This window comes from Coregonus clupeaformis, chromosome 25 (assembly GCF_020615455.1).
Source record: "Coregonus clupeaformis isolate EN_2021a chromosome 25, ASM2061545v1, whole genome shotgun sequence".
Classification (NCBI taxonomy): domain Eukaryota; kingdom Metazoa; phylum Chordata; class Actinopteri; order Salmoniformes; family Salmonidae; genus Coregonus; species Coregonus clupeaformis.
In genome coordinates, this window is record NC_059216.1 from 1514101 (window position 1) to 1533676 (window position 19576).

Genomic DNA, 19576 nt, shown 5'->3' on the forward strand with positions numbered 1-19576 from the left:
AGAGAGAGAGAGAGAGAGAGAGAGAGAGAGAGAGAGAGAGAGAGAGAGAGAGAGAGAGAGAGAGAAGAGAGGCTTCTTGCTTCTGTTAACTGCAATATAACAGTAAACAATATCATTATATTTCTGTTTGTATCATCAAATGAGTAAAAGATAGTGGGAAGGAAAGCGAGAAATGCAGATACAGTAGAAAGGAGCAGGAAGAGAGGGATAGATAGAGCAGAGAGAGAAAGAGGGCCTATGTTTTCCTGGTGCATTGATAACACCTCTAAATAATTAAGAGTTCACTTCCTGTCATGGCTCCTTAATGCCCTGCCTGTCTGTCTGTCTGTCTGTCTGTCTGTCTGTCTGTCTGTCTGTCTGTCTGTCTGTCTGTCTGTCTGTCTGTCTGTCTGTCTGTCTGTCTGTCTGTCTGTCTGTCTGTCTGTCTGTCTGTCTGTCTGTCTGTCTGTCTGTCAGCCTGTCTGGAGGATTATGGGAGGACCCCTAACGTACTTTACCAGATCAGGTTTATACACACACACATACACGCACGTACATAAACGCACACACACACCCTCTCCCCCACCCCTCTGCCTGCTCCCACTCGCATAATCTGGGATAAAACAGGGGAGGAGGGGAAGGGAACAAACAGGGGGATGGGGAGAGGGAATTTGGGGGTCTCAACGCTGAGTGTCCCTGAATCCCCCTTCCCCTCTCCCTCTCTCTGACTCTCTCCCTTTATCCTTCTCTCTGTGTTAAATCTGTCTCAGCAACATTTAGCAGCATTCAGTCTTCCTCTGTGACCTGGTCAAATACGAAGGCTTCCTGTTCCGAGGTTGCAGTGGGAAAAACCACAAAGGCAGAGGAGCAACCCCAGTCTCTAAAAAATACAGATTCAATTTTTGTTCAGATACCCATTTAAGCCCTAATATTTAACGTATTTATTTGTAACATTATATTTAGCGGTCATGTAAATCAAATAGCATAATTGAATTGAATTTAAATTATAGTCTTAATTCTGTTGACTGAATGATATATTCTAAATATAATCCTCTAAATTGTGACTACAATATTACCCACGTGTGATCAATATGTTTCTTCCTCTTCTCCAGGGTTAGAATGAATTTATTAAATCCCAATTCAAGACTTGAAATATCTTCATACAAGCTAAATATCCAGCATAAAGTAGATAACTTCATATAAAATCAATGAAAGTGGAACAGTGCGGATGGGGCATTGAGAGGAAGCATAAATAAAAGAGAATGTTCCCTATTGTAATGAATTAATAATGCTCTTACAAATGCTCAATTAAATGCATGATTAATAATATAATCTATATAATTGTGAGCAATAACTCCTACACACCAATGATAGCAATACTTATCATTGATTGACGCAGGATTTGGCGCTTTTTTCTCCTCTCTTAATTCAACAGTGATCATTTCTATATTGTATAATAAAAGTGTGTATTTCATACTCATACATGAGCAAATAAAATACTAACCTTAATCACAACAGATTTCTGTTTTGTTAAACAACATTTAATTCCATCCTTATGTTACAATTTCAACAGAGGTCAACTATCAAGTGAGATTGTTTTTGAAACTGCCCGTATTCTCTTTATAAAAAATAATAGCTAGATGATTTTAAAGAGATATAATATGTCTATCGTTCACATGAAGAGTGATACATTTTATGCTTGGTCTGAGGGATGTGTTCTAACATTGTGAAAGGGAAAATGAATTATGTCATATTAAACATTTAACATGAGAAGCAGGTCAATTATTTCTGCTCATGTAAAACGTTTCTTCATCCATCTACCTTTCCTTCCTTCTCTCTGTACTACGCCTGGGGTGTGGGGTGTCACTTTAAAACTATTACTAATAACGTCTGTAATTTATTTAGCTATTATTCATTACAATAACAAAGGACAAGGAGACAGAGTCTTTGTGGTTCTTCGCACACGGTCACACAGTGTGTGTGTGTGTGTGTGTGTACACGTGTCGCCAGCGACCTGAGGGGTATCCTACGAAGCAGGTTTAAGGAGTTAGCAAGGTAACTTTGGTCAACTCTGAGTTCAACTCGGGCTAACCGGTCACACGAAAGTTGTTCATCGTTTAGCCAGGTACATTTATTTCTATGGCAACAAATCCTTCAGAACTAACCTGCTTCGGGGCAGGCTAACTCACGGCTAACTCCATTTACCCTGAATGAAATGACCGAGCCGCGAGCTGAGGACCAATGCAATCAGATTCCCTCCCTCTTGCAAAGATTGTGTCATCATACCCTTAATTTGAGGAAGACGACTGATTAAATATTTTATTAATCAAACGTTTGTTTTTTTGTAAAAAATTTAGTAATGACAAAATGCATTTTAAACTTCACGCAATGTAACACTTCTGTATGACTTAATAAAAAAGATATATCGATAGGAGTTGGAAAAAAGGTTATTGTGAATTGATAAGCACACCAACGATAAGCATTAACGATAAGTAATAAAATAAAGATGGCACTTTTAAAAGCCTATTTCACACCATAGGTCTGCTGAATTTGCAAGATAACTTCTCTTTTATTTTGATTTCTGCACAAATGAAAATGTGGCACTGACTCGCCCATGGATTGATGTTTCAGCATTGTCTCAATGAAGAGTTCGGCGTTCGACTAGCCATGTCACCCATAGGATAATATTGGAAGGATGAGGGAGAGAGAAAGACAGAGAAAGATACAAGACAGGAGAGACAGATAAAGACAAAGAGAGACAAAGAAAGAGAGAGAGAGACAGAGAGAGAAAGACAGAGAGAGAGACAGAGACAGGGAGAGAGACGGAGACAGGGAGAGAAAGACAGAGAGAGAGAGACGGAGACAGAGAGAGAAAGACAGCGAGAGAGACGGAGACAGAGAGAGAAAGACAGCGAGAGAGACGGAGACAGAGAGAGAAAGACAGCGAGAGAGACGGAGACAGAGAGAGAGAAAGACAGCGAGAGAGACGGAGACAGAGAGAGAAAGACAGAGAGAGAGACGGAGACAGAGAGAGAGAGAGAGACATAGAGAGAGATGGAGACAGAGAGAGAGACGGAGACAGAGAGAGAGACGGAGACAGAGAGAGACGGAGACAGAGAGAGACAGTGACAGAGAGAGAGATAGAGAGAGACGGTGACAGAGAGAGAGAGACAGAGAGAGATGGAGACAGAGAGAGAGACGGAGACAGAGAGAGAGAGAGACAGAAAGAGACAAGAGCAGAAGAGTACAAGAAAGAGAAGGAAAAGGAAGAGAGGTAGACAAATAAAAAGAGAGAGATGAGACAGGATGTTGTCTAGAGGGAGAAAGAGAGAGAGAGAGAGAGAGAGAGAGAGAGAGTTTGGGCTGATGAGACAGACAGGGTTTCCCGGGCACTCGCTGAGGGACAGGGAGGCTTAACGCTTCTTCACCACGAGCTCAGCGCTGGCACTTCACGGCACCGCTAAACACACACACACTTCCAAATCCACACCCTGGCATACCGGCCTAGCACCGCACCGGGACTGCCTGGCATAAGCCACTCGCCAGCCCTTAAATACGCACAGCACCTACACTCTCAACGCCAGCACTGCCACACACACAAACACACACAGACACACACACACACTCACACAAGACCAACCCAATGGGCTTGCTATTGCCTGCTTTGCCAATCCTGACACAAACACACACACACACACAGTGACCAGCTTTGGCAAATCCTGGTCTTTTCCCAATGCTCCGAGCATCCTCTGTGGAGCGTTGCTGGAAAAACTGGGAAATATCTCCAGAAAGCAGAGTGTTCCAGAGGATTGGCCGGAACTACCGAAACTCCAGACTGCTCTCAGGATTAACCAGGGAAACCAGTGAGCTTCCAAACTGCCACTACCCCCTTATATCCCAAACCACTCCTTGATCTGGCTGTGTCAATCTACAGTCAGATTTTATAGCTATGCAGGAATGCCTTGCTGATTTAAAATGTGCTTAATACGGGCAAAATTAAATACATGTTGTTTTTAAACTCTCGCAAGAATGTTTCAGATAAACTAAACTCAGCAAATAAAGAAACGTCCCATTTTCAGGACCCTGTCTTTTAAAGATAATTCGTAAAAATCCAAATAACTTCACAGATCTTCATTGTAAAGGGTTTAAACACTGTTTCCCATGCTTGTTCAATTAACCATAAACAATTAATGAACATGCACCTGTGGAACGGTCATTAAGACACTAACAGTTTACAGACGGTAGGCAATTAAGGTCACAGTTATGAAAACTTAGGACACTAAAGAGGCCTTTCTACTGACACTAAAAAACACCAAAAGAAAGATGCCCAGGGTCCCTGCTCATCTGCGTGAATGTGCCTTAGGCATGCTGCAAGGAGGCATGAGGACTGCAGATGTGGCCAGGGCAATAAATTGCAATGTCCGTACTGTGAGACACCTAAGACAATGCTACAGGGAGACAGGACGGACAGCTGATCGTCCTCGCAGTGGCAGACCACGTGTAACAACACCTGCACAGGATCGGTACATCCGAACATCACACCTGTGGGACAGGTACAGGATGGCAACAACAACTGCCCGAGTTACACCAGGAATGCACAATCCCTCCATCAGTGCTCAGACTGTCCGCAATAGGCTGAGAGAGGAATGTCAGTGTTCTGTCATGGCCAGCGATGAGCCCGGATCTCAATCCCCTTGAGCACGTATGGGACCTGTTGGATCAGAGGGTGAGGGCTAGGGACATTTCCCCCGGAAATGTCTGGGAACTTGCAGGTGCCTTGGTGGAAGAGTGGGGTAACATCTCACAGCAAGAACTGGCAAATCTGGTGCAGTCCATGAGGAGGAGATGCACTGCAGTACTTAATGCAGCTGGTGGCCACACCAGATACTGACTCTTACTTTTGATTTTGACCCCCCCTTTGTTCAGGGACACATTATTCCATTTCTGTTAGTCACATGTCTGTGGAACCTTATCTAGTCAGCGTGTGCAGAGCTGAGGTGTGATAACCTTATCACTGTTGGTGTTGGAAGGAAAGGGGCACATACTCTCCCCCACTCCTCCTCTCCTCTGACTTTAAGAGCCACACTCTTGTCTTTCATCTCACCCTCTCTGTCCCTTCTCCTCCCTATTTCTCTCCTATTTTTCCTATCTGTCTCCACTCCTCCCTGTCTGTCTCCTCTCCTCCCTCTCTCCTGTCCTCCTTCTCTCAGACTGTATGAATGATGTAGGATCAGGTCTCTAGGAGAGCCATAGGTGTGTCATATTAGCATACAGAAGGAGGATATGTCTGTCTGGTTTAAACAGGACTAATATGACAGGAGACTGGTGTGTGTGTGTATCCTTGGCCTGGTGACTGATGGCATGGGTCCAGCCACACTGCTCCTCTCCTGGGCAGATAAAAGCAGCCCCACAAATCACCCAGCCCTGCCAGAGAGAGAGAGAGAGAGAGAGAGAGAGAGAGAGAGAGAGAGAGAGAGAGAGAGAGAGAGAGAGAGAGAGAGAGAGAGAGAGAGAGAGAGAGAGAGAGAGAGAGAGAGAGAGAGAGAGAGAGAGAGAGAGAGAGAGAGAGAGAGAGAGAGAGAGAGAGAGAGAGAGAGAGACGAGAGAGAGAGAGAGAGAGAGAGAGCGAGAGAGAGAGAGAGAGAGAGAGAGAGAGAGCGAGAGAGAGAGAGCGAGAGAGAGAGAGAGAGAGAGAGAGAGAGAGAGAGAGAGAGAGAGAGAGAGAGAGAGAGAGAGAGAGAGAGAGAGAGAGAGAGAGCCTATCCGAGTATGTGTGTGCGAGCGTGCTAAGAGGGTGTGTCAGTATGTGTTTCTGTGTGTATGAATGAAGAAGCATAGATCAGAGGCCTCTGTGTGAGTGTGTGTGTGCTTCTCTGTGTGTGTGAAGGGAAGGGCCGGCTCATGGCGGGAATCCGGTGTAAAATCAGTCATTAGATTGCTTCCAGAAACAGTATGCATAAATAAACACAGGACAGTGAGGATGAGAGGAGGAGGGGGGAAAAGGAGGGGGGAGGGTGGAGAGGAGGAGGGGGGAGGGGGGAGATGAGGAGAGGGGGAGGAGAGGAGGAGGGGGAGGAGAGGAGGAGATGGAGGGGAGGAGAGGAGGCGATGGAGGGGAGGGGGAGAGAGGAGGAGAGGAGGAGAGAGGAGGAGAGGAGGAGAGGAGGAGGGAGAGGAGGAGATGAGGAAAGGAGGAAAGGAGGGGGGGAGAGGAGGAAAGGAGGGTGAAAGTGTGTATCCAACCATCTCAGCGGTCTTCTGAAGGGGGGACTTGTGTGTGTGCGTGCGTGCGTGCGTGCGTGTATGTGTGTGTAATCCTTAGTAGTATTTTTGTCTGCATTGTACCGTAGGAGTGCCGACACCGTACTCTGTATACATTGGTATGTGTGTGTATCTGTGTGTACGTGTGTGTGTATGTGCGTGGGTTGTACCTGTAACAGTGTAGTTGAGCGGTCCGTCCGAGGGTGTGTGTGTGTGTATTGTCCCGGTGCCAGTCATGTTGATGTGGTAGAGTCGTATGATGCCGTTGGCTTTTGAGGGAGGGGCCCAGCTGAGCCTTAGAGAGCCAGGACCCAGAGCTGTAACTATGGGAGACCCCACCTCCTCTGGTACCCCCTGGACTGTTACAGCCAGGACCTAGAGAGAGGGAGAGAGACCTGCTAGTCACTGACACATACAAGAGAAACAGAACGTTTGGAATATGACATCATCATACGCACCCCTCCCATGCCGTCCCTGGGAGGGGTGCGTCACTTGAGTGGGTTGAGTTACTGACGTGATCTTCCTGTCTGGGTTGGCGCCCCCCCCTTGGTTTGTGCTGTGGTGGAGACCTCTGTGGGCTATACTCGGCCTTGTCTCAGGATTGTAAGTTGGTGGTTGGGGATATCCCTCTAGTGGTGCGGGGGCTGTGCTTTGGCGGAGTGGGTGGGGTTATATCCTTCCTGTTTGGCCCTGTCCGGGGTTTCTTCGGATGGGGCCACAGTGTCTCCGGACCGCTCCTGTCTCAGCCTCCAGTATTTATGCTGCAGTAGTTTATGTGTCGGGGGCTGGGGTTAGTTGGTTATACCTGGAGTACTTCTCCTGTCTTATCCAGTGTCCTGTGTGAATTTAAGTATGCTCTCTCTAATTCTCTCGTTCTCTCTTTCTCTCTGAGAACCTGAGCCCTAGGACCATACGTCAGGACTACCGGGCATGATGACACCTTGCTGTCCCCAGTCCGCCTGGCCTTGCTGCTATTCCAGTTTCAACTGTTCTGCCTGCGGCTACGAAACCCCCTACCTGTCCCAGACCTGCTGTTTTCAACTCTAAATGATCGGCTATGAAAAGCCAACTGAGAGACCTGAGCCCTAGGACCATACGTCGGGACTACCGGCCGTGGTGACTCCTTGCTGTCCCCAGTCCGCCTGGCCTTGCTGCTATTCCAGTTTAAACTGTTCTGCCTGCGGTTATGGAACCCCTACCTGTCCCAGACCTGCTGTTTTAAACTCTAATGATCGGCTATGAAAAGCCAACTGAGATTTATTCCTGATTATTATTTGACCATGCTTGTCACTTATGAACATTTTTGAACATCTTGGCATGGTTCTGTTATAATCTCCACCCGGCACAGCCAGAAGAGGACTGGCCACCCCTCATAGCCTGGTTCCTCTCTAGGTTTCTTCCTAGGTTTTGCCTTTCTAGGGAGTTTTTCCTAGCCACCGTGCTTCTACACCTGCATTACTAGCTGTTTGGGGTTTTAGGCTGGGTTTCTGTACAGCACTTCGAGATATTAGCTGATGTAAGAAGGGCTATATAAAATAAAATTGATTGATTACCTACCTATGCAATGAGAAAAATGTGGTATTGGCACTGACCCTGTATATAGCTTTCTGTCTTATTTCTCGTGTTTTCTTTATTATATATATATAGTATCTCACAAAAGTGAGTACACCCCTCACATTTTTTTAAATATTTGAGTGTATCTTTTCATGTGACAACACTGAAGAAATGACACTTTGCTACAATGTAAAGTAGTGAGTGTACAGCTTGTATAACAGTGTAAATTTGCTGTCCCCTCAAAATAACACAACACACAGCCATTATGTCTAAACCGCTGGCAACAAAAGTGAGTACACCCCTAAGTGAAAATGTCCAAATTGGTCCCAAAGTGTCAATATTTTGTGTGGCCACCATCATTTTCCAGCACTGCATAAACCCTCTTGGGCATGGAGTTCACCAGAGCTTCACAGGTTGCCACTGGAGTCCTCCTCCACTTCTCCATGATGACATCACGGAGCTGGTGGATGTTAGAGACCTTGCACTCCTCCACCTTCCATTTGAGGATGTAGCACAGATGCTCAATAGGATTTAGGTCTGGAGACATGCTTGGCCAGTCCATTACCTTTACCCTCAGCTTCGTTAGCAAGGCAGTGGTCGTCTTGGAGGTGTGTTTGAGTTCGTTATCATGTTGGAATACTGCCCTGCGGCCCAGTCTCCGAAGGGAGGGGATCATGCTCTGCTTCAGTATGTCACAGTACATGTTGGCATTCATGGTTCAAATCAAATCAAATCTTATTGGTCACATGCGCCGAATACAACAGGTGCAGACATTACAGTGAAATGCTTACTTACAGCCCTTAACCAACAGTGCATTTATTTTAAACAAAAAAAGTAAGAATAAAACAACAACAAAAAAAGTGTTGAGAGAAAAAGAGCAGAAGTAAAATAAAGTGACAGTAGGGAGGCTATATATACAGTAAAATAAAGTGACAGTAGGGAGGCTATATATACAGGGGGTACCGTTGCAGAGTCAATGTAGGGGGCACCGACTAGTTGAGGTAGTTGAGGTAATATGTACATGTGGGTAGAGTTAAAGTGACTATGCATAAATACTTAACAGAGTAGCAGCAGCGTAAAAAGGATGGGGTGGGGGGGCAGTGCAAATAGTCCGGGTAGCCATGATTAGCTGTTCAGGAGTCTTATGGCTTGGGGGTAGAAGCTGTTGAGAAGTCTTTTAGACCTAGACTTGGCACTCCGGTACCGCTTGCCGTGCGGTAGCAGAGAGAACAGTCTATGACTAGGGTGGCTGGAGTCTTTGACAATTTTGAGGGCCTTCCTCTGACACCGCCTGGTATAGAGGTCCTGAATGGCAGGGAGCTTTGCCCCAGTGATGTACTGGGCCGTACGCACTACCCTCTGTAGTGCCTTGTGGTCAGAGGCCAAGCAGTTGCCATACCAGGCGGTGATGCAACCAGTCAGGATGCTCTCGATGGTGCAGCTGTAGAATTTTTTGAGGATCTGAGGACCCATGCCAAATCTTTTTAGTCTCCTGAGGGGGAATAGGCTTTGTCGTGCCCTCTTCACGACTGTCTTGGTGTGTTTGGACCATGATAGTTCGTTGGTGATGTGGACACCAAGGAACTTGAAGCTCTCAACCTGTTCCACTACAGCCCCGTCGATGAGAATGGGGGCGTGCTCAGTCCTCTTTTTTTCCTGTAGTCCACAATCATCTCCTTTGTCTTGGTCACGTTGAGGGAGAGGTTGTTGTCCTGGCACCACACGGCCAGATCTCTGACCTCCTCCCTATAGGCTGTCTCATCGTTGTCGGTGATCAGGCCTACCACTGTTGTGTCGTCGGCAAACTTAATGATGGTGTTGGAGTCGTGCCTGGCCATGCAGTCATGGGTGAACAGAGAGTACAGGAGGGGACTGAGCACGCACCCCTGAGGGGCCCCCGTGTTGAGGATCAGTGTGGCAGATGTGTTGTTACCTACCCTTACCACCTGGGGGCGGCCCGTCAGGAAGTCCAGGATCCAGTTGCAGAGGGAGGTGTTTAGTCCCAGGATCCTTAGCTTAGTGATGAGCTTAGAGGGCACTATGGTGTTGAATGCTGAGCTGTAGTCAATGAATAGCATTCTCACGTAGGTGTTCCTCTTGTCCAGGTGGGAAAGGGCAGTGTGGAGTGCGATAGAGATTGCATCATCTGTGGATCTGTTGGGGCGGTATGCAAATTGGAGTGGGTCTAGGGTTTCTGGGATTATGCTGTTGATGTGAGCCATGACCAGTCTTTCAAAGCACTTCATGGCTACAGACGTCAGTGCTACGGGTCGGTAGTCATTTAGGCAGGTTATCTTAGAGTTCTTGGGCACGGGGACTATGGTGGTCTGCTTGAAACATGTTGGTATTCCCTCAATGAACTGTAGCTCCCCAGTGCCGGCAGCACTCATGCAGCCCCAGACCATGACACTCCCACCACCATGCTTGACTGTAAGCAAGACACACTTGTCTTTGTACTTCTCACCTGGTTTCCGCCACACACGCTTGACACCATCTGAACCAAATAAGTTTATCTTGGTCTCATCAGACCACAGGACATAGTTCCAATAATCCATGTCCAGTAATCCATGTCCTTAGTCTGCTTGTCTTCAGCAAACTGTTTGCAGGCTTTCTTGTGCATCATCTTTAGAAGAGGCTTCCTTCTGGGACGACAGCCATGCAGACCAATTTGATGCAGTGTGCGGCGTATGGTCTGAGCACTGACAGGCTGACCTCCCACCCCTTCAACCTCTGCAGCAATGCTGGCAGCACACATACGTCTATTTCCCCAAAGACAACCTCTGGATATGACGCTGAGCACGTGCACTCAACTTCTTTGGTCGACCATGGCAAGGCCTGTTCTGAGTGGAACCTGTCCTGTTAAACCGCTGTATGGTCTTGGCCACCGTGCTGCAGCTCAGTTTCAGGGTCTTGGCAATCTTTATGTAGAGCAACAATTATTTTTTTCAGATCCTCAGAGAGTTCTTTGCCATGAGGTGCCATGTTGAACTTCCAGTGACCAGTATGAGGGAGTGTGAGAGCGATGACACCAAATTTAACACACCTGCTCCCCATTCACACCTGAGACCTTGTAACACTAACGAGTCACATGACACTGGGGAGGGAAAATGGCTAATTGGGCCCAATTTGGACATTTTCACTTAGGGGTGTACTCACTTTTGTTGCCAGCAGTTTAGACATTAATGGCTGTGTGTTCAGTTATTTTGAGGGGACAGCAAATTTACACTGTTATACAAGCTGTAGACTCACTACTTTACATTGTAGCAAAGTGTCATTTCTTCAGTGTTGTCACATGAAAAGATATACTCAAATATTTACAAAAATGTGAGGGGTGTACTCACTTTGTGAGATACTGTATATATATATATATATATATATACACTGCTCAAAAAAATAAAGGGAACACTTAAACAACACAATGTAACTCCAAGTCAATCACACTTCTGTGAAATCAAACTGTCCACTTAGGAAGCAACACTGATTGACAGTAAATGTCACATGCTGTTGTGCAAATGGAATAGACAACAGGTGGAAATTATAGGCAATTAGCAAGACACCCCCAATAAAGAAGTGGTTCTGCAGGTGGTGACCACAGACCACTTCTCAGTTCCTATGCTTCCTGGCTGATGTTTTGGTCACTTTTGAATGCTGGCGGTGCTTTCACTCTAGTGATAGCATGAGACGGAGTCTACAACCCACACAAGTGGCTCAGGTAGTGCAGCTCATCCAGGATGGCACATCAATGCGAGCTGTGGCAAGAAGGTTTGCTGTGTCTGTCAGCGTAGTGTCCAGAGCATGGAGGTGCTACCAGGAGACAGGCCAGGACATCAGGAGACGTGGAGGAGGCCGTAGGAGGGCAACAACCCAGCAGCAGGACCGCTACCTCCGCCTTTGTGTAAGGAGGAGCAGGAGGAGCACTGCCAGAGCCCTGCAAAATGACCTCCAGCAGGCCACAAATGTGCATGTGTCTGCTCAAAAGGTCAGAAACAGACTCCATGAGGGTGGTATGAGGGCCCGACGTCCACAGGTGGGGGTTGTGCTTACAGCCCAACACCGTGCAGGATGTTTGGCATTTGCCAGAGAACACCAAGATTGGCAAATTCGCCACTGGCGCCCTGTGCTCTTCACAGATGAAAGCAGGTTCACACTGAGCACATGTGACAGACGTGACAGAGTCTGGAGACGCCGTGGAGAACGTTCTGCTGCCTGCAACATCCTCCAGCATGACCGGTTTGGCGGTAGGTCAGTCATGGTGTGGGGTGGCATTTCTTTGGGGGGCCGCACAGCCCTCCATGTGCTCGCCAGAGGAAGCCTGACTGCCATTAGGTACCGAGATGAGATCCTCAGACCCCTTGTGAGACCATATGCTGGTGCGGTTGGCCCTGGGTTCCTCCTAATGCAAGACAATGCTAGACCTCATGTGGCTGGAGTGTGTCAGCAGTTCCTACAAGAGGAAGGCATTGATGCTATGGACTGGCCCGCCCGTTCCCCAGACCTGAATCCAATTGAGCACATCTGGGACATCATGTCTCGCTCCATCCACCAACGCCACGTTGCACCACAGACTGTCCAGGAGTTGGCGGATGCTTTAGTCCAGGTCTGGGAGGAGATCCCTCAGGAGACCATCCGCCACCTCATCAGGAGCATGCCCAGGCGTTGTAGGGAGGTCATACAGGCACGTGGAGGCCACACACACTACTGAGCCTCATTTTGACTTGTTTTAAGGACATTACATCAAAGTTGGATCAGCCTGTATTGTGGTTTTCCACTTTAATTTTGAGGGTGACTCCAAATCCAGACCTCCATGGGTTGATAAATTTGATTTCCATTGATACTTTTTGTGTGATTTTGTTGTCAGCACATTCAACTATGTAAAGAAAAAAGTATTTAATAAGATTATTTCATTCATTCAGATCTAGGATGTGTTGTTTAAGTGTTCCCTTTATTTTTTTGAGCAGTGTATATATATATATATTTATATAAAAAGTATTGCTTAAACTATTTTCATATTTATTACTGCACTGTAGAGCTTGCAACTTAAGTATTTCACTATACTTGTGCATGTGACAATAAAACTTTAACTTAATTTAGCTAGCGATGTAAATATTATTTAAAAGGGGAGTAGAATTCTACTCTCTCTGGTCTATACAGATATGAAGGAACCAGAGGGGAGATAGATAAGAGGAGATACAAGGAAAGAGGAAAGTGATTGACCCGGGGATTGAACCAGCTGCACTACAGCAGTGTTTGAAGGTTTTACTATTTGCAATGCTCAATATTATTACATATGGTTGTATCTGACCATCCAGTTGCTCTGTATGAGAATATTTACTAACTTACTAAATTCAAAGGGGAAGCAAGAACAATACCACCAAACAACGTGTGTAAACTTTGCACCCGGTGTGAACACTTAGTGAATGTGAGGCGAGCAAAGAAAATTACCTGGCAATCTGGTCGTCATGGTAGCAGGGATATCCTGGTCTAATAGAATGTCACTACTGTTTCCCTCTCCTGTCCCACACCCTGACACACTATTAGGACAAGACCACAACACCTAGTTACCACGCTGTTCTCCCTCTCCTTCCTTCCTCCCTTCCCTCGCTTTGTTACATTCAATTCTTCTCTGTTTCTCTCTTTTCCCCATCCCCCCCTTTCTCCTTCTTTCTCTGACCCTTTCCATTCTCTTCACTTCCCCTCTCCCTCTTCTCCCTTTCTATCTCTTTCTATCTCTCGCTACTCCCCCATCTCTGACTCTTTCTCTTCCCTGCACTTTCTCTCTCGTCTCTCTCTCTCTCTCTCTCTCTCTCTCTCTCTCTCTCTCTCTCTCTTCCAACTCTCTCTCTTTCTCTCTCTCTTCCATCTCTCTCTCTCTCTTCCCTGCACTTTCACTCTCTCTGACCGTTTTTGTTACCTTCACTTCTTCTATCTTCCCCCCTCTATCCCCCCCCCCGTCTCTCTGGTAATTGCTGTGGTTGTGTATTGGGTTAGGTTGGGTTAGGCCATAATTGGGACTGTTTGGCCAATCCACACAGGTGTACAAACTAATCCACCTCACTCACTCAGGGCCACTGTGTGTGTGTACGTGTGTGCAGGCTTGTTCTGAAGAATACGTTCTAGACCATTCTCTTCCTCCCTACCTCCGTCCCTCTCTCTTTCCCAGTCCAGGGGTTTGTATACAGGGCTAGTCTCCAGACAGAAGAGCGTGATGTGAGCAACATAATTAGATATACAATTTGCCAAAAGCCAGAAAGACAGTTTTCATCTGGGCTTCCATCACCTATAAGCCAGAGAAATTAATTATTGTGTGATATCAGTGGAGTCCCAGAGAGATAGCTGGGCCTCTGTTCTCAAGCCATTAAGCTGCTATCAGGAATATCATGTCTGCTCAGCACTCCTGAACCCACGAGAGAGAAGAGGAGAGGAGAGAGAGAGAGAGAGTGAGAAAGAGAAAGCACAACTGGCCAAATAACATGGGTTCAGACATGAATATGCCGCACCATGCTTTTCTGTTCACTTCATACACTATATGTAATGGTCTGTTATCCTTGTCTCTGTCTGTAGGAAATTAACCATAACACATCAACATCATCTACATAAACACACTTCATAATGAAACATAAGATACAAAAAACCACAAAGGCAAACAAGAGACATCCTAGGAGGGGGACTATGTACTGTCAAATGTAGTCACACTCATTTTGAAATAGATATTGAGATTAACCACAGCCCCCAAACATTTTAGGACATATTATTTTATTTGAACAAGGATCAGATTTGATTCAGAGAAAGTTTGGCTTCTCTCTCTACATTAAGGGAGCACCTTGCCTCCTCTCAAGCGCTTCAGCTGGCTAAATTGGTGGACTACTTGAGAGTAGAGCGAGTGCTGCTTAGTTCAATGAAGCCCTGATTATCTTTACAGTCATCAGGAGGCGATCATATTGAGGGATAATCTAGTGTAAAATGAAGTGCTCCACTACTGTAAAATAAAACCAGACTTAACTTCACACCCAGGTACATGAAAACATCAGAGCATTGAAGATAGAATTAGAAATGTAAGCTACTAGAACAGACACGATTCCCTTATTTTGAGGAGGTTAACCAACAGTAGTGTCTCTATGTAATGCAGTTATGAATGTTTTATCTTCCTGAACACATCCCAGGTCAGGGTTGAAGTAGATATGAACTAAATGGAAGGAGGGAGAAACATGTATTGTGTGGACCGGACTGCGACCTCTGCGGTGAAGAATATGGGATTGTGGCTTTGTCTGAAATGGTACCAAATGGCACTTTATCCCCTATTTAGTGCACACATTTTGGCCATGCCAAATAGGATGCTTTTTCAGCCACATCCTGTGTCATGCAGCACCTTGACAGGTCAGTGTTGAAGGGTCAATAAGTCAAGCATTTAGAGGTGAGGCGGCCCACCTGTGAGCTGTCGATGCAACCGGCGGTGTTACAGGCCTGGAGCCGGTACCCATACTCCTGGAACGGACGGATCCCGCCCACGTCTGTGAAACTCATCTCGTCTCCTCGGTAACGCTCCTGTCCGTCACGCAGCACCACGTAGTGGCTGATGTCACCTGGTGGAACGGGAAACAGACCAATGAGAAAGCACAAGTGTGTGTGTGTGTGTGTGTGTGTGTGTGTGTGTGTGTTGTCGAGGTTTACCATTGGGCTTGGCGGGAGCCTGCCAATGTAGTTGTACGACGTCATCACGGTCGCCTAGGCGACTCCAGCGGGGCGGGGCCACTCCCCAGGGCGTGTCCTCATTGGTTGTCACCACGGTGATGTTGCTGGAGCCATGCCCATAACTGTTCCAGGCCGATACTCTGTACTCATAGGTGGTATAAGGCTCCAAGTCTGAGTCTGGGAATATAGTTATAACCAGTTCATAAACCAGTTATAAACAGTAATATCCAAGTAATAGCCAAGTAATAACCAAAATCAGTGGTCAATAATGAAGTAACAAGAGAAGACACATGACACAGAAAGTAGCAGTCCAAAAAAGGCCATATAAAAGATACAGCAACATGACCGTAAAACTCAAGTTATTCTGTCTCTTGGGGAGAAAAGCAAGTATACACTCAAACACATAAACACATACAGTCCTTCTACCCCTCCCCTCCCCTACCCCCCCATAAAAAAAAAGAAAAAAAAAGTGGTTGTCCCACTGGCTATCATAAGTTGTAAGTCGCTCTGGATAAGAGCGTCTGCTAAATGATGTAAATGTAAATACAGTCAAAAGTATTCCTTATGGGTACATCTTGACTGTGAACATATGCGAGATAGATCCTTTACTGACCCACAGGAGAGCTTTACGGAAAGCAAACGCAAACATTTTCTACGTGTCTCTGTTAGCAAGAGCAGTGGAAATAAACAGAGTCCCAGGCCAAGTCCCTGTTTAGAGCAGTATACCCTGGACACTCCTTGCAATGCTGTGTGTGTCTGTGGGTATGTGTTAGAGCAGGGATGATAATCCGAAAATTACAGACACCAACATTGCCTTCCTCTTTACGAAGAATTTTGCTTACGTCAGTCACTTTCGGTGATTTTGCTACACAACGTTCCTGTAGAGTGTTCTAAAACCATTATTTGGTCATCAGTAATAGCCTACGCATCATGTTGATTCCTGCTATGAAGGTATCTGTCTGTCCCTGTTTCGCTGTCGGCTGCTGTGTGAACGAGCCACTCACTCCCTCTCCCCACTGTGCGCATGGAGGAGGGAGAGATGCATTCTGAGAAGCAGAAGCATATGACCGTTGTTCAAAATGCAATTGCGGGAAAAATACAGTTTTCAAAGCAACTACTGTTGTTCTAGTTACAGAGAGGAGAGACACAGCTTTCTGTGAGTAATGCATTTCTCACCTCTTAATATTGAGTTCATGAAACCACTTTACAACCGGAGTAGGCTATGTAGTATGGTTTTGATGCCATTTGCGGTCAATAGGCTACATCAAGTAGCCTAGGCCTAGCGCTGGACATTACATTTACTAATAGATTACCGTATTTTCCGCACTATAAGGCGCACCGGAGTATAAGCCGCAGCAGCTAAATTGAATGATATTGAATGATGTGTACATATACGGACCAACCACTCACCCTCAACAACCCATCCACGCCACCCGCTCTGTTCCCTGGATTATTCAGCCTCACTCGAATCTATTAATAAACACTCACCTTTGCCTCAACGCACCTTGTCCTGGTCTGCTTCTGGGTTCTGGCAGTTACCGTGACAGAACATCCGCCAGTAATGAACCCAGCGGACCTGGACTCCGTTCGCATGCTATTACCCAGCAGGAGAAGATGTTGAGGCCATCACAGCACGGTACTACAGGAGATCGCGTGGTCAGTTGAACCTTTCTACCGTTCTGACGGAGGTCCAGAACCAACGTAGGTGTCCGGTGGAGGATCCACTACCGGTTTCACCCATCTCGCCTGCCGCTTCTGAAGCGGTGTGTCCATCCGTGAGCCCAAGGTTCCGACGCCGGATAAATATGAGGGGGAGCTGGGAAGATGCCGTTTCCTTCCTTATGCAGTGTGGATTAGTGTTCGATCTACAGCCCTACTCTTATGCCACAGACAAGGCTAGGGATAGCCTTTGTGATTGGTGCTGCGTGGTCGAGCGCTGAGTGGGCTTCAGCCGCTTGGGAACGACAGGATCCCTGCATGGCTTCATACCAGGGGGTTCACGGCCGAGATGAGGAAGCTCTTCGACCATTCCGTCCGAGGGAGGGACGCAGCCAGGCGCCTGTTTTGCCGCCAAGGAACTCGTAGCGTGGCCGACGCCGTGATCGAGTTCAAGACGTTGCTGTGGAGTGGGTGGAACGAGGAGTTCCTGCAAGCGGCCTTTTACCAGGGTCTGTCGGAGCAGCTCAAGGATGAGTTGATCTCCTATCCGAAGCCTAGTGACCTGGACAGCTTGGTAGCCTTGCTCTATTCGGGTGGATAATCGAGTCCGAGAGCTGAAGGAGGGAGAAGCAATGGGGTCCGTCCAATCGATCAGCTTCTCAGTTCCCAGTCGGGTCGGGTGGTGACCAGAACACGCCGATCATTCTCCACCACAATGGATTAGTGGAGAGGTCCTCTCTCCCGATTCTGAACCCATGCAAGTGGGGCGGCACGGGTTAACCAAGGAGGAGCGTCAACATAGACGTAAGACCAACTGCTGCCTCTACTGTGGTAGCTCGGGACATTACATCTCCACTTGTTCCCGCGTCGTCAAACTGCCCGGCTCGCTAAAAGTTGGGAGGACTTTTAGCGAGCCAGTTTCAACCTCTCAGCACCTCTGTCAGACCCCGCTTCTCGGCTACCCTTGTGAACAGGAATCAGAGCTTAGCGCTTAACGCTTTTATCGATTCAGGTGCCGGCGGAAGCTTTCTGATGCCGGAGTTGGTGGAACAGCTGGGGCTTTCAAGGAGCAATTGCCGAAGCCATTGAGCGACCACTCTGAACGGCAGTAGTCTGCCGTATCACGATGAGGACTGAACCGGGTTAAGATGCCGGTTGTCGGGGAATCATTCTGAGATGATTTCATTCTTCATTCTACCGTCTTCCCATGTTCCTCTGGTCCTTGGATACCCCTGGCTGAAGGAACACAATCCCACGCTCGATTGGGTGACGGGCAAGGTAACGAGTTGGAGCCTTGATTGCTCATGCTAACTGTCTCAAGACTGCCTGCCCCCATTCGGTTCCCAGTCAGGTGATTGAGGCTAAACCCCCAGATTTGTCCCTGGTTCCCGAGACATATCACGATTTGGGGAAGTTTTCAGTAAGCAGAAGGCTCTGTCACTCCCTCCCCACCCGACCATATGATTGTGCCATCAACCTGGTTCCTGGAGCTGTCTACCCCAAGGGAAGGTTATACAGTATCTCCCGACCTGAACGTGAGGCGTTGAGACCTACATCAAGGAGTCCCAGCTGCTGGTCTCGTTCGTCCCTCGTCATCACCCCTGGGGGCAGGATTCTTTCTTTGTGGGTAAGAAGGATGCTCTCTTCGACCGTGTATTGATTATCGGGGTTGAATCGACATCACGGTCAAGAACAAGTATCCCCTGCCCCGATAGAGTTCTGCCTTCGACTCGCCTACAGGGTTATGCGTGTTCACTAAGCTAGACCTCGCAATGCGTATCACCTGGTCCGGATCAGAGAGGGGGACGAGTGGTTGACGGGTTTCAATACACCGATGGGTCACTTCGAGTATCAGGTGATGCCGTTTGGACTGACCAATGCTCCAGCGGTATTCCAGAGTATGGTGAACGACGCCCCGAGAGATATGATCGGCTCTTTGTGTTTGTTTACCTGGATGACATTCTGATCTTCTCGAAGGAACCTTCCGACCACGTCCAATGTCCGGCAGGTTCTGGCAGCGATTGTTGGAGAATCGCCTGTTCGTGAAGGCCGAGAAGTGCGAGTTTCACGCCCACACACATCCTTTCTCGGGTACATCATCTCCAGGGGAGAGATTAGGATGGACCAGGAGAAGGTTAGAGCGGTTCTGGAATGGGCCCAGCCCGGTACGAGATTGCAGCTCCAGAGATTTTTGGGGTTTGCGAATTTCACCGCAGATTCATCCGGGATTACAGCCGTGTGGCCGCTCCGTTAACTGCCTTGACTTCCAGTATCAGGATCTTCAAGTGGAATCCGGAGGCGGATCGAGCGCTTTCTGGATTTGAAGAGGCGATTCACCAACGCACCGATTCTCTCTCAACCGACACGGCCCGTCAGTTCTGCGTTGAAGTGGACGCGTCTGATGTGGGAGTTGGCGCCATCCTGTCGCAGCGAT

General features: G+C 47.3%; 1 protein-coding gene across 1 annotated transcript in view; it reads right to left on the reverse strand.

Annotated features, from left to right (window-relative positions):
* si:ch211-57i17.5 (usherin) overlaps positions 1 to 16132 on the reverse strand; it is an 89084-nt gene extending 72952 nt beyond the window's left edge. Inside the window, exons 1-4 of the mRNA XM_045207407.1 lie at positions 16093 to 16132; positions 15463 to 15660; positions 15220 to 15374; positions 6411 to 6615 (exon numbers count right to left, since the gene is read on the reverse strand). Coding sequence (XP_045063342.1) covers positions 6411 to 6615; positions 15220 to 15374; positions 15463 to 15660; positions 16093 to 16132 — 598 coding nt within the window. The remainder of the gene's footprint in view (positions 1 to 6410; positions 6616 to 15219; positions 15375 to 15462; positions 15661 to 16092) is intronic.
* Positions 16133 to 19576: the final 3444 nt, after the last annotated feature.